Genomic DNA, 14,769 nt, shown 5'->3' with positions numbered 1-14,769 from the left:
GGTACATCAAGAACCATCCCCATGTGCATAGTACTCATTACCCTCTACACCAGTGATTCCCAACCCTGTCCTGGAGGAACACCAGGCCAATCGGGTTTTCAGGCTAGCCCTAATGAATATGCATGAGAGAGATTTGCATATGATGGAAGTGATAGGCATGCAAATTTGCTTCATGCATATTCATTAGGGCTAGCCTGAAAACCCAATTGGCCTGGTGTTCCTCCAGGACAGGGTTGGGAACCATTGCTTTACACAGAAATTTGTGGGCATGCCCTCTATGTGATTTATATTTGTATACAGTTAGCTTACTGCAGTGTACTGCAAACTGTGTACCGCAGCAGATTCCAGGTGTGCACTGACGAGATACCGGTAAGGAGGAAAGGCACTAGCTGATTGCTTATAGGATGTGTCTCTCGTGGTTAGAGGTATGTCCTGTAGGTGCCGATGACTCTCCTTTCCCCTCCTCCAGGATCCCCCACCAAAGTGACAGGTTCAGGGTCACAGCCAGATGGGCCTCTGCGCTTGTGATCATTGTGTCGATGTTTGCATACTTCCAGGTGCCTTTCGGCCAGAGCACTGGTTTTAGTGTGCCACCGGCCGAAAGGTTTGTGGGACACTGGCTTACTGCATTGTGGAGCAAAATACTCTCACCTCATTCATATTAGAAACTATGGCCCAAATACTCAAAGCTTAACGCCAGAGCTAAGAGCTCTTAGCACCTGAACTACATTCATGTTAATAGGTGCTGCATGCATATTAATCTGTGCACATTGTATTTAAATGCATTGAAATAGATTAAAATCAGGTCATTCAAATGCTCAGAAAACCACATAGTAGCCAATACCGGCCTTAATGCCAAAAAACACACTACCAGAACAGAGATAACGTTCAGGTTTTAAGGTTAAAAATGCAGAAGAAACTCATTAAATTACCGGTTTTTGGTTTCTTTTGAAAGGAAAGAGCAACTCTTTCAAGTTTATTATCTTTTAATATACCGACCATCAACAGGCATCTGGCCGGTTCACAGTAAAATTATAAAAAGAGAAAAGAGTCATAAATATAAAGAAAAGATGGGTGAACATCAAAAACATAACTTGACTGACATGAAAGTGAGGATAAGAGGGAAAGGAGGGGGAAAGTTACATGTTTGGAGAAGAAAGGGAGAAAGTGGGAATGGGGAAAAACATATTGGGTGGGGTCGCTTTTTTAAAGCGGTTGGTTAAATAAATTGGAACCAGCGGAGTGAAGGAGAGAAAAAAAAGAAAGAGAGGGAAATAGAGAAGAAAAAAGAAAGAAAAAGAAGGTAGCTCTAAGGACAGGCAAAAGCGTCACGAAATAAGAACGTCTTCAAGTTAGTCTTGAATTTATCTAGATGTTGTTCTTCTCTAAGTTGTTGTGGTAGGGCATTCCACAACGTTGGGGTGACTAGTGTAAAATTTATTTTCCGGGTATAATAGAACTCTTTTATGGAAGGAATTCGTAAAAGTTTTTGGTCTGTTGACCTCAAAGTACGTGAAGAACATTGGGGGATGAGAACCTTATCAAGATATAGAGGCTGGTGTGAGAGTTTTATTTTGAAGGTAAGCAAGATGATTTTATAGGTGATACGATGTGTGATAGGCAACCAATGTGCCTCTTTCAGAAGCGGGGTGACATGATCATATTTGCCTATTTTGTAAATGAGTTTTATTGCTGTATTTTGTATTAATTGTAAGCGGCGGGTTTCTTTTTGTGGGAGGCCGTTATAAAGAGAGTTGCAATAGTCTAAGTGAGAAATGACAAGAGAGTGAACCAGAATTGTGATTGCCTCTATCCCTAAGATTGGAGTTAGTGAACGAATAAGACAAAATTTGAAAAAACAGATTCTTACTACCGAACTGATTTGATCATGGAATGTGAGATCCTCATCGATAATGACTCCTAATAATTGTATTTTTGTTTCCATTTGTATAGGAGTGGATTTGATAGTAATTTTGCCAGATAAAGTTTCGCTGTTTTTGATTGGGAGTAGTAGGGCACAGGATTTATCAATGTTGAGAGAAAGTTTATTTGTATAGAGCTTGTAATGCCGATAGTAAGGAAAAACAAAATGTCCAAGTCCATGCACAGCTAGGGGTGAAGGCAGACACTGGTGCATTTTTTTGTGCTTTGGAATGAGCCTCTTATGGGATTTAAATTACAAATATTTTTGAGGGCTTATATTTCATGAACAAGAAAATATGCCAACATGTTCTTACACTTCCTATTTTGCAATGGTGCTTGTGCACAAGAGTTTTATGGTTAAGTGCAGCTCTTGTGCATATGCATTAGTCACGATCCCCCCCCCCCCCCTTGCTTTGGCTTTACTAGAATGGATAAAACTTGCATACCATTTGCTTTGGGCATGGAGGGGGATAGTTTTTAGCACCATTCTTGCCCTAAGGTATGTGTGCTCTTGCCTCTCATACCGGAGTTTTGAGCAATCAGGCCTTGTGTGTTCAGCATGCATCTCTCTGCATCAGCGTCCAAGAATAATTTAAATGGAAAGGGATTGCAATTTGTATACCGCCTTTTTGTAGTTTTACAAACACACTCAAAAGTGTTTTGCATACAGGTACTTCAAGCATTTTCCCTATGTGTCCCAGTGGGCTCACAATCTCTCTAATGCAGGGGTCTCAAAGTCCCTCCTTGAGAGCCGCAATCCAGTCGGGTTTTCAGGATTTCCCCAATGAATATGCATGAGATCTATGTGCATGCACTGCTTTCAATGCATATTCATTGGGGAAATCCTGAAAACCCAACTGGATTGCGGCTCTCAAGGAGGAACTTTGAGATCCCTGCTCTAATGTATCTGGAGCAGTGGACGATTAAGTGACTTGCCCAGGGTCACAGGGAGCAGCACTGGGTTTGAACCCACAACCTCACATAAGTAGCTTTGACAATTTCCTCATAACTTCACCTATTTTAGTCCTTTTCTTCCTTTCACCCCTTGGTTCCCACAAGAGGTCTATTGAGCAGAATTTCTGAATGGCATACCTCTGCCGGGGTCCACTTCACTTTTACTCTGTTTTCTCGCTGATCTGTAACATCCGAGTCCGTGTCCTGGTAATGAAGCTCTTCTGGATCTTCACTAGAAGAGCAATGATAGCCATATACACTTCCATGTGAGAAAATAGAGATGGCAGCAGACAATGCAGTGTAAGACAAGAAGGAAGGGACACAAACTTTAGAAAGTGAATAATGAAAAGGTAACATGTCCCTTGCACAGCAAGGACCAGATACGACTTAACACAAAAGAAGGAAAGCAGCCAAATACTCCAAATTTTACCAGTTTCAGATTAATCGTTTTGAACTTGGTTTCTAATTAAAGCTGAATAAAAGGATAGTGCATTTTGATAACATAGTATATGACGACAGATAAAGACCCGAATGGTCCATCCAGTCTGCCCAACCTGGTTCAATCTTAAAAAAAAAAATCTTTAAAAAAAAAAAAAAATTCTTCCTAGCTATTTCTGGACAAGAATCCAAAGCTCTCCTTAGGTTCCAACTGCTGAAGTCTCTGTCAAAGCTCACTCCAGTCCATCTACACCAGGGGTCTCAAAGTCCCTCTTTGAGGGCCGCAATCCAGTCGGGTTTTCAGGATTTCCCCAATGAATATGCGTGAGATCTATGCGCATGCACTGCTTTGAATGCATATTTATTGGGGAAATCCTGAAAACCCGACTGGATTGCGGCCCTCAAGGAGGGACTTTGAGATCCCAGCCACTGACGCCCTCACCAGCCCATCCTCAAGCAAACAGTCATATACAGATTAATGCTATCTTCTACAGTTAGCGTAAACATTTTAAAATTACCTTTATACTAATCTTAACAAGGCTTAGTTCATTTATACACTATGAAATGTATGGCAAGTATAACATTTTTTCTTTCTTTCCTTTTTAGAATGTGCTTCTCAAATGCGACTCATTGGACTCTATAGCTAGGCAGATTTTCAGGATATTCATTATATGCTTGCTTCCCAAAGTAGGCAATTTCTCTCATTTACTGTGAAGACCCTGAATAAATCAATTTTTTTTGTCTAAAGGGGTAAACCAAGGCAGGCTTAAGGATGCTCTGCCAGGCCCACAATGAAAGTTTGTGCAAGTACACTAAACCCTGGAAGACTATTTAAAAGGATAGTTACAGTAATCATAATTTCCTAAAATTAGGTGCATTAAGTGAAAGTGCAATTTTTAAGACAATCCCCAAATTTTGCAATCTATCCTTTAAGAATCCATGCATTTAATGGAACTCAAATGCAGGTTGCGGGGTGGGTGGGTTGTTTTTTGCAATAATGAAAGTGGTTTATTGGCCTTCATTATTTTCATTAGCAGAGTGACTGTGGCGCCAAAAGCCCACTCCAGTTCCTCACCATCGGGAGCGCCGAGCCATCCTCCTCGTCCTCAGCTGCTTCCCCGGTCAGAAAGGAGCCCGGGCAGCGGTGTCCCGCTTACAAGGCAGAGGGCCCCCGCCAGAACGCCAGGGCCCGCCAGGATTTAGTCGAGAGCTGCCGTTTTTTTAAGCGAGAAAACTGGCGCCCGGGCGCTGCCTCTCGCTCTTTTTTTTTTTTTTTTGCGCGCTTCCAAGTTGAACTCGACTCGAGATCTCGCGCCAACTTCTCCCGGCTTCCCCCTGGAGCGCTCACGCATGCGCGCTGGCGGCGCCCGGCTCCCTTCGGAGGTGGGAAGAAAAAAAAAAAAAAGGAGGATGGGGGAGGGGTATAGCGATATGCGTGGAAGAAGCAGCGCGAGCGGGGCGTAGGCGGGGAGGGAAGCGCAAGCGCGCGCAACAACAACCAGAGGGATCGAAAGCAACGGTCGGGGTGGGGAGGGGGGTAGGAGGAGAGGCGGAAAGCGGCAGCCGAGGACGCGCCGGCTCCGTTTACCGTCGGTCAAAACAAGAAAGAGAGAGCGCGAGCTCGGCGACCCCCCCCGTTGTCTTCTCCAACCCCTCCCCCCGGCGCCCTACCAGGGATCCCAGGGGTGTGGGAGGGGCAGGCGCGGGTCCGCTCGAAGCGTCTCGACGTTCTCGAGCGCGCAATAGTCAAAAACGAGATCTTGCGCTCGCGGCGGCGGCGGCGCTTACAAAGACCCCCCAAATCTGTGCGGCTCGGGGCGATTTTTGATGACGTTGGAATGACGTCGAACGCTCGCCGCCGCGGTTTCCTCGGCTCCGCTCCGGGCCGAGCTTCCTAAGACTTCTGGGAAATGTAGTCTTCTCACAAAAAATGGCACACGAACACAGCAAGAGCCATTTGCAAGCCCCATTTGCGATCCACTTCACCCTTTAGCACATACGAAAAGGTCCAGACAACTCATAGGTAATCCGCCTTGAACCACAAGGTAATGGTGGAATAGAAATCACTAATGCAATGTAAAAATAATAATAATAATTTTATTCTTCTATACCGCCATCCCGAAAAAGTTCTAGGCGGTTCCCAACAAGGTGAGCAATACATGGGATACAGATAAAATACAAATTAGAATAATGGACTTAAAAACAGATAAAGACAGAAACCATTTACAATATAATGCAGAAAATACCAGCATGGCAGGGAAAGAAGTAATACATAGAACAGATCAAATACATCAAGTTGAATATAAGGGACTTGATTGAAAAAATGAAGCAGAATGCATTAAGATACCAGCCTAGCAAAGAGTTGAGAGGCTGCCATTTACTTCCACTTACCGTACCATACAGTTTCTTTCATACCGCAAATTTCAACTGGGATTCAGTAGAGTTTGCAATAAGATTGATAAACTTTACAATAAGATGGGTGGGAATCATAATACAGGTGCTCGTCAACTTGCGACATATTCAAGTTACGACTGTTTGACTTTATGACGTGTTTACGACAGTTTCCCCCACCAGCTGTTAGCAGCCCCAGTCTCCCGCACTCCCAAGTCTCGCTACGCAACAGTAACAATATAAAGAGAAGGAGGCGCCACAACGAATGTTCACCACAAAGGGATTGTGCTGTGCTTGACTTAGAAAGTAAGAAAATGTTGATAAAATATGACTTTAAGATGATTACAATATCATTACCCAGTCTAATACAGTATTCTTACCTTAGTCTAACATAGGCCGACTTACATCCCGATTAACTTACGACTTGTCAGACGAAACCAATTACGGTCATAAGTCGACGAGTACCTGTAGTTCTCATAGTGCAGTCATAAGGTTGACAGGAATACGGGTGACACTTTATAGGCCAACCAGTTTATTGAGGCATGAGCTTGTCAGGACTAGTTGCATATCAGAATATGGGTGCCTTTCACTCATAACCAGGCCTATTTTAACCAACAATTCAGATATACAATTCTAATTTCATTCTGCTTACTTTTTATTGTACTGTTATATTTATCCCTGAACACTGATTCAATCAGCAGCATGTCTTCAACCTCTCTTACTAATAATATTCCAGTTTTCTGGGGCAATCGTCCCCCTAAATATAAAACTTTAACACACCAACAACCTTGCTTGTTAGAAATTCCAATCTCATCTCCTCCTACTAACCCTACTACAGTAAACACTGCCTCAACTAATCCTTTAAATCTTTCCTTAAAAAACAAACATTTAAAGCTCGTCTCATTAACGTTAGATCTCTTAAGAATAAGGATCATCTTTTAAAAGACTCAATTCTTCATCAGGGTTTACACATACTTTTCATTACTGAAACTTGGCTTTCTGAAGGCGAAGAAGCTTATCTCTCTTACTGCTGTCCTGATAACTACGATTATCTCTGTAACCATCGCGAAAATCGTAAAGGCGGTGGACTAGCCGTCATATTTCAAACCAACCACATTAATCTCATTGATCACTCCAAAGGAAATAGCATCATTGAATATCTTCACCTTAAACTAAACTCAAAAATTGACCTCAACTTCCTATTACTATATGTCCCTCCACCAGTAGGGCAAAATAAAATAACTTTACTTCAAGACTTAATTTTTGACTTTTGCTCAACTACATCGTTCCCTCTGGTCTTAGGTGATTTCAACATTCATTTTGATAATCCTTCTGATACTAACACCCAGGATATATTAAACATTCTTCAACCTTTAAACTTGCATTCAATTATAGCTGGCCCGACTCATTCGGCTAATCATACTTTAGACATGATATTCTCTCCCATATCTCACTACTTTGAATGTTCTGTTCCATTAGCCACTCCAGTACCTTGGTCCGATCATTATTTTATATCGGTTACTCTTCATTCTTCTAAATTAATAACGCACAAAACTCAATCGGAATCCAAGCTAACCTCATACCGTGATTTTTCCAGCTTAGATAACACTGATATCTTACCATTTTTTTACCTACCCTCTATCAACGCTACGCCTAATTCAATCGAAGATCAACTGTTTCTCTGGAATTCCTCTCTTCAACTACTCTTAGCAAAGTACCTATAATTTCTAAACCCATATCTTTACGTAAAACTTCTAATCCATAGTATACAGCTGAACTCCTCCTTATTAAAAAACAGCTTCGCTCCCTTAAAAGAAAATGGCGACATACTAAATCTTCAATAAACCTCCGAAACTTTAAAGAAAAGGCAGCTATTTATAAAATAAAAATCAATCAGGCAAAAACTCAATTTTATTCAGATAAAATTGATAAAGCAAGAAATCCTGCTACTTTGTATAATATTTTAAAATCCATTTCACCACATAATAAAAAAAATATTACATCACCCCAGACAATTTCTTTGAATGCACAAGACATAGCTGATGCATTCAATCAGAAAATCAAAAACATCCGAAACACATTTCTCCCCAGTACAACAAATAGTGCCACGAGCATACACCATACTGAGCTCGTCCCAACAGCTAAATGCTCAAATTTTAAACTTCCTTCTCTTAATGATATCGAAACACTTTTCTCTCAAATTAACTTAAAAAGTTCTGGATCTGAAATTTTTCCTCCATTCTACAGAAAAAAATTTTTTCATCAGCTTGGACCCATCATCCACTCAATTGTCTTAAAAAGCTTGCTTACTGCTTCAGTTCCTGCCCCGTGGAAAACTGCTATTATTACTCCATTACTTAAAGATCATAAAATCTGTAATAGCGATCCCACAAATTACCGACCAATTGCAAACATCCCCTTTTTAGCCAAACTGACTGAAAAACTGATATTTAACCAGGTATCTGATTTCATTGACTCAACCAATGTCTTGCATCCCAACCAAACAGGTTTTCGTAAATGTCATAATACCGAATATTCCATGATTGGTTTAACAAATAATATCCATTATTTTTTACACCATCACAAATCAGTCGCTCTTTTTTCGCTGAGGAAAGCTAGATCCTACTTCAGCCAACAACACTTTGCCATCCTTGTCCAATCCATCATCCTCTCCAAACTCGATTACTGCAACGCCATCTACTTAAATCTATCAAAAAAAGTATTCTAAGACTCCAGCTAATCCAGAATACTGCAGCCAAACTGATCTTCTCAAAACGCAAGTCTGACCATGCCTCCCTACTCCTTGCCAAACTTCATTGGCTCCCAATAATCTCCAGAACCCATTTCAAATGTTTCTGCCTGGCTTTCAAGATCATTCACGGAATCCTGCCTCCTCTTATCCCACTGTCTTTCAACTCCTCCAGTCCCGACTCCTCCAGAACTGCCCAAAGGCTTAAACTAGCCTTCCCCTCTCCACACGGCATCCACTATTCAGGCAAACTGGGAAAATCCCTTCTCTTCAAAATCACAGGTCTTTGGAACGACCTCACCACCCCGCTGCGGAACCTGAGCTCCCTTCAGTTATTCCGCAAACAACTGAAAACCTGGCTTTTCAGCAAATTGTAGCTCTATCCTTCCCCCCTTTCTCTCCCCTCTACTACACATAAGTTCATGTAATCCTTTTTCTTCTTCTCTACCCACTATTTTAAGTTCTTGTAAACCGTGTCGAGCTCCATTCTCATGGAGATGATGCGGTATATAAACTTAAGGTTTAGATTAGATTAGATATCTCTGCTGCATTTGATACAATTGTTCATGATTTCCTGCTTAGTCAACTTGAATCAATAGGCATTTGTGATCAAGTTCTCAACTGGTTTAATTCATATCTCACCAAACGTACTTCTTTAGTTAGATTCAATAATGAATACTCTAACTCTTACTCCACATCCTTTGGAATTCCTCAAGGATCAATTTTATCGCCTCTTTTATTTAATATTTTTCTTTCTCCATTATTGAGTCTCTGCCAGTCAGTCGGTTTTACCTCTTTTTCATATGCAGATGATATCCAATTATTGCACCCTTTTGACCCCGAAAACCAGGAAGACATCATGTCCATAAATAAAAAACTTGAACTAGTTCAAAACTGGCTCAACACGAATAAATTAGTGTTAAATATCAAAAAAACAAAAACCATGATTTTTAACTGGAAAAATGACATAATCCTTAAAATGCCATTCGTTCTTAATAATAACACTATAGAAATTGTCCCCAATTTAAAAATTTTAGGGGTCATAATTGACGTTAAATTGATATTCCACGATCATATTAATAATATAGTCAAATCTTGCTTCTATAAACTGCGACTAATAAGATCAATCGCCAAATTTCTTGAGCCTAAATCGCGCAACATTCTGATCCACTCACTAGTTATAGCTAAAATAGATTACTGTAACTCCTTATTACTCAACATCTCTCAAAAAGAAAAACGACGTCTTCAAATCATTCAAAACACTGCCGTTAAATTGATCTATAATGCTAAGAAATATGATCATGTTACGCCACTATTTATTGATGCTCATTGGCTTCCTATCAGCCATCGCATTTTATTTAAGGTAATGCTGCTTATATTTAAAACCCTAGCCCTCAATGAACCTCAGTTTATATCAAGAATGTTAATTCCTTATAATCCCGTTCGCTCACTCAGATCATCCTCTCAAAACTTACTAGCTATATCTTCCCTTAAAACAATAGGAACAAGAAGAGCTGACATGTTTTCTGTTATGGGCCCACAATGGTGGAACTCTTTACCACAACATATTACAAATGGAAAAGATCTTCTTTCTTTTAAAAAATCTTTAAAAACTCACCTTTTTAAAGATGCTTTTAATATTCAATATTAAAAATTTTTATTTTTTAATTTTTTATCTACCCCCGTTTCCTTATGTTTTTTTCCATATATGTTTTTCTAGATATAACAAATGTAATCTTTGCCCTTCTTCCCTCCCCATTTCAAGTTTGTCTTGTCTTAAATTGGATGTTAATGAATTTTAATTTGTATCTCTATAATTTTATCTTTTTTTTACTTGTGTACATCGCTTTGTAAACAGATTCAGCGATACATCAAATATTAATAAACCTTGAACCTTGAAACCTTAAAAGGATAAAGTATTGGATGGTGCAGGGTAAAGTGTGGAAAGGGAGAAATAATGGCTGCCTGTTAAGATGTCTCAAGCCACATCTCTACTGCAAAGTTATCATAGGAAAAAGGGCTTCCTGTGTTCAGTATATCGATTTTGAATAAATCTATAAAATTCACCTTTTAACAATTGCTGCCCTGTTAAAATTGCAGCAGTCTGCAGCTCATTGCTAAATGTCAGGACCCTCCTCATCCCCCCAACACCCACCTGAGTCCATCAACACAGGAGTCCTTAACAGGAGAAATGCCCACTCATTCCTGCCTTCGTAGAGGTACCAAACAAAAGAGGACACATGGCTCTGCCCTTGCCCTACCCCTCCTCTAGGCAGTTGCCAGCTGTAACAAGCTATAATTGCACCCCATGCAACTTGCCTTCCATGGCACACCCACCCATCCATTATGCTATCCTTTCTCCCATGATCTATCAGACTTTCAATTGTGAGTTTTGTACTTTATTCAAAATTAAAATGCAATTCTGTTTTCTACCTTTGTTGTCTAGCCGTTTAATTTTTCTGATCATGTTGGTCTCAGTCTCTGCTTTCCTCTGTCTTCTCTTAACTCTTTTATGTTCATTTGTCATTTTTCCTCTTGTCTTCTTCATCTATACTACATCCATCTCTAACATTGGTTTTTTTCCTCTCTTCATTCATTCTTACTCTATAGTCTTCAATTTCCTTCTTTTTACTGTCTACCTACAGCTTTCTGTCTCTTTTCTCTCACACCACACTTCTCATTCCCCTTCCTCTTATTCTCCAGACTTTCACTAACTCTATCCTCTACCCATTTCCATCCAGCATGTCCTCTCTCTTTTTCTACTTCCATCTAGTGTGTATCCCCTCTTTTTCTCACAGCCAGTGCACGCCCTTTCCCCCCCCCTCCCCCCTCCACTTCCATCTCTCTCTTCGGTCTCTCCTCTCTTTCATCCAGCATCTACCCTATGGACTTCATATTTGGGAAAATATGTGTGACAGGAATGCAAGTAGCCTACTGTATTCCGTGACTTATGTATATAAGGGATAGTCCGAACTATATTTAGCCCATTCTTCACACCTGTGTTCATGTCCATGCTCTTGCTACCAATGGTGCAAATATGTGCAAAAAAATGCATGCATGCACAATTGGGAAAGAATATACGCTATTTCCCAATAATGCACATTCATCGTGAATAATACTCACTCTTCAAGATGCAAGAGAACCTTTGCATTTTATTTAATGAAAATCTGCTTAGATTAGTTCTTAACCAATGAATGAATATACTGAAAAAAAATGAACTCTTTGTGCCAGGAGACATAACATATGGAATTGTTTCTCTTATTTTGGCAGATTGATCTTACTCAAGGCCTTCAATCCAAACCATAGGAAGTTATATCACCATATGGTGAACAAATAGAATAGAAAAGAATCAGAAGCTTGAAGAATTCTGACTTCATTTGTGGCAAAATGTCTTAACATATATCTTTAGCTATACCTGTATCTTTCTGCCTAATCTGACACATCAATGAAGAAAGAACTCAACTAATCAATTAATTAATTGAAATGTGTGATGGCTTGTTATAACACTGAACTATAGGCTGAGCCTTTGTGTTTCTCTTTCAATAAAGAATTCTATTGTATCTGCATCAATTGTATAGTTCAGATATTTCAATCAAAAAAATATATTATCCATGCAACAAAATAGAGGGAAAGAATGAAAAGTGGAGGAAGGAGAAAACTATATTCTAAACATCAAAAGAAGAAAAAAAGTCACAATTATAACCATTAGTCAAAATCAAAGTTTATTTCACAATCCAAAGCAGCAATTGCTCAGAGGCAATGGGACCAAAAACACAGAACAACCGATCAAAGGAACCTCATTTATCTACTGCATGTTCAGTCTCACTTGGGTTGTCTTCTTCAGCAGGTCACGTGAACAGAAAGGCAGAACTGAGCAGAGTCTATTTGGATCCCCATTTATCAAACTCATTGCTTTCTTTTCTCCAATCAGGGCCAGTTTAGACATGCTGGGGCCCCGATCCCTTGCATCCTCCCCCAATCTCCCCACTTTCCATTTCTACTTTAAATGACTTTTTCACAAACAAAACACAGACTGATGTTACCAAATAGAGAACAAGGGATCCCCCAAGAAATTAAAGTCAGGAAGTGTTACAACACTGCAGAAATAAAACCAGATATGCACTTCCTTTGTACTGAATACACAGGGGACCCAAGCCCAGGTCCACCCCAAAATTGGCTACCTCTCTTGCTGTGGCTATTACGGATCCTGAAGCCGTGCCAGTTGAAGACTTCCTCCTCTGGTGAGTCTTGGAGAGCTCTGGCCGCTGGACTGGAGGAAGAGGTCTTCAGTTGGCAGGACTTTGAGATCCCCAGCAGCTTAGATATTTCCATTTTGCATTTGAGCAGGGAATAGGGAGGGGGAGGGGAAGAAAATTTAGTGTCCGTCAACGAAATCGCGCGCTGGCAATTGATGCACTTTTTAAAACCGGTAATCGGCCGGGACATAGGCCGAAAAAGCTCCGCCGCTAGATCGAAGGAGCGGGGCCTCAGCCACGCGGCCGACCCGGTCGAATCTCCGTAATAAATTTTTTTTTTTTTTAAAATAATAAAACGACAGAATGAAAACACACGATTAAGAGAAAACAAACTCAAAACCGCGGTACTAGAAGGCAAGAACACGGGTTCACTCAGCGCAGAGAGTTGAAGCAAACTTCTCAGCTCCGCGGAAAGAAAAGAATTGAGGAGACACGCCCGGTGCATCGGGCGGGAAGGCACTCGCGCATGCGCGGTGCGGGCATCTCGAAACTTCTGAAGTTTCTTCAAGCAAGTATGCTTGTGAGACGTCCGCATCGGGGCTCTGTTGGATGACATCACCCACTAGTGAGAATACCTGCCTGCTTGTCCTGGGATAACCACTGCTCTACACTATCTGAAGTTATCCAGCTAGTGGCAATATGAAGTCTACTGCCCAACCTTTTTGCTGATCACCAACTATTCAAGACCTCTTAACAGCAAAAGGTGATACTTTCAGAAGCTTTCATTAAGTCCTACCTGGCCCACTAGCTGATGAGGTCTGCTTCTTGCAGTCACTGCAAGCTATGCAATTTACTGAATATACTAGATCAAATCTAAGGAAGAAAATCCGAGGCAAGAACATTTTCTCCAGTTATCAAATTATATCTTTTGTCAAATCAAAAAGGGGGAAACACAAACTGTATATAAATATATTTATTATACATAAAGCTTTAGAAAATGGCATGGCAAGCAATACAATACAAAAATGCATAGACATCATACATATTTACAAGACGGATATGCCCAAATTTAAAAAAGAGCTGCAGTGACACAAGGTCAACTGAAGTCATGGAATAAGAGCAAGTGATTATTCTGGATAAAAAGTTTTCATTTTTAGCAGACGGATGCTAGCTGCTCTGGAATTCAGCTTCACTTGTATCCAAATCATGTTCCTGCAGGAGAAATAAAAAACAACTTTTGTGAAATTAAAAAAAACAAAGCTAAAAGTATACTCCATTTAGGACATTAAGATCAACAGATCAGCATATTCTCACTATTCCCTCCCTAAAAGTTATTGGTCCAAGGAGGTCTACTATCTTTTCAGTCACAGCTCCTCAGCTCTGGAATATTTTACCAAGTTATTTGCGTGGAGAAACATCATTAGAAAAATTCAAAGATTTATTCTATGTTTAAAATCTTATATTTTAATTTCTAATCAGTCTTCATTTGCAGGATTCAATTTTTTATCTTCCTTTTTTTAATTATTGTAGTTCATCTCCTTATCCTTTTGTACCTGTATTGAAATTTGTATGTATATATTATTTTGTATTAAAGTACTATATTGTTTCTCCCTCATTTTTAGATTTGTAATACGCTTTGAAATATTTGACAATGCGTGCACATCAAATTTTAATACAAACTTGAGACTAGGCTGGAGCCAAGTTCAGCTGAGCTTAGCAAATCAGAACCTTAGCAACTTAGAACCATATTCTGGATAATCTGCCTCTGGTAGGGGCTAGTAAGGAGCCACAATGTACAGGCAGAAGGTTCCCCAGAGGGCTGATAGCCCAGCGTGAATAAGAGTCAGAATGTAATTCAAGATTTCTTCCGTAAATATACAGCATTATTCCTTATGTCTAATAAGTTACCTGTCTTTACACGAGGGCCCCTTTTTCCCCAACTGTTTCTTGTGAGTTTGTTTTGCTTCTATTTTCCATCACTTTGATTCTAAATTATTTGGCACTGCACATACAGACGCACACACATATACACACACCTGTCCATGAAAATCAGTAATGAATGGTCCATTGTACATACTACTCTGAGTTACAACACTTTAAACAGAAACTGGCAGCTGT

The 14,769-nt window shown here is 40.1% G+C and overlaps 2 protein-coding genes and 1 long non-coding RNA gene across 6 annotated transcripts in view; 1 reads left to right on the top strand and 2 right to left on the bottom strand.

Moving 5' to 3' along the window:
* Nucleotides 1–4,583, bottom strand: part of MYBL2 (MYB proto-oncogene like 2) — a 52,200-nt gene extending 47,617 nt beyond the window's left edge. The window contains exons 1-2 of one of the 3 annotated variants that reach the window (XM_033963101.1): nt 4,391–4,583; nt 3,016–3,136 (exon numbers count right to left, since the gene is read on the bottom strand). In XM_033963101.1, coding sequence (XP_033818992.1) covers nt 3,016–3,136; nt 4,391–4,410 — 141 coding nt within the window. In that variant the 5' untranslated portion in view covers nt 4,411–4,583. The remainder of the gene's footprint in view (nt 1–3,015; nt 3,137–4,390) is intronic. The other 2 variants (XM_033963100.1, XM_033963103.1) reach the window with 2 other exon arrangements.
* A 161-nt stretch (nt 4,584–4,744) lies between these two features.
* Nucleotides 4,745–12,021, top strand: LOC117369103. Its single transcript, XR_004541080.1, has 2 exons — nt 4,745–5,360; nt 11,726–12,021. It is a non-coding gene; the product is annotated as an uncharacterized LOC117369103 (long non-coding RNA).
* Nucleotides 12,022–13,609: 1,588 nt separating this feature from the next.
* Nucleotides 13,610–14,769, bottom strand: part of IFT52 (intraflagellar transport 52) — a 39,121-nt gene continuing 37,961 nt past the window's right edge. For both annotated transcript variants that reach the window (XM_033963104.1, XM_033963105.1), the window contains one exon: nt 13,610–13,863. In XM_033963104.1, coding sequence (XP_033818995.1) covers nt 13,819–13,863 — 45 coding nt within the window. In that variant the 3' untranslated portion in view covers nt 13,610–13,818. The remainder of the gene's footprint in view (nt 13,864–14,769) is intronic.

Source organism: Geotrypetes seraphini, chromosome 11 (assembly GCF_902459505.1).
Source record: "Geotrypetes seraphini chromosome 11, aGeoSer1.1, whole genome shotgun sequence".
NCBI lineage: Eukaryota > Metazoa > Chordata > Amphibia > Gymnophiona > Dermophiidae > Geotrypetes > Geotrypetes seraphini.
This window is presented reverse-complemented; position numbering and strand designations above follow the sequence as displayed.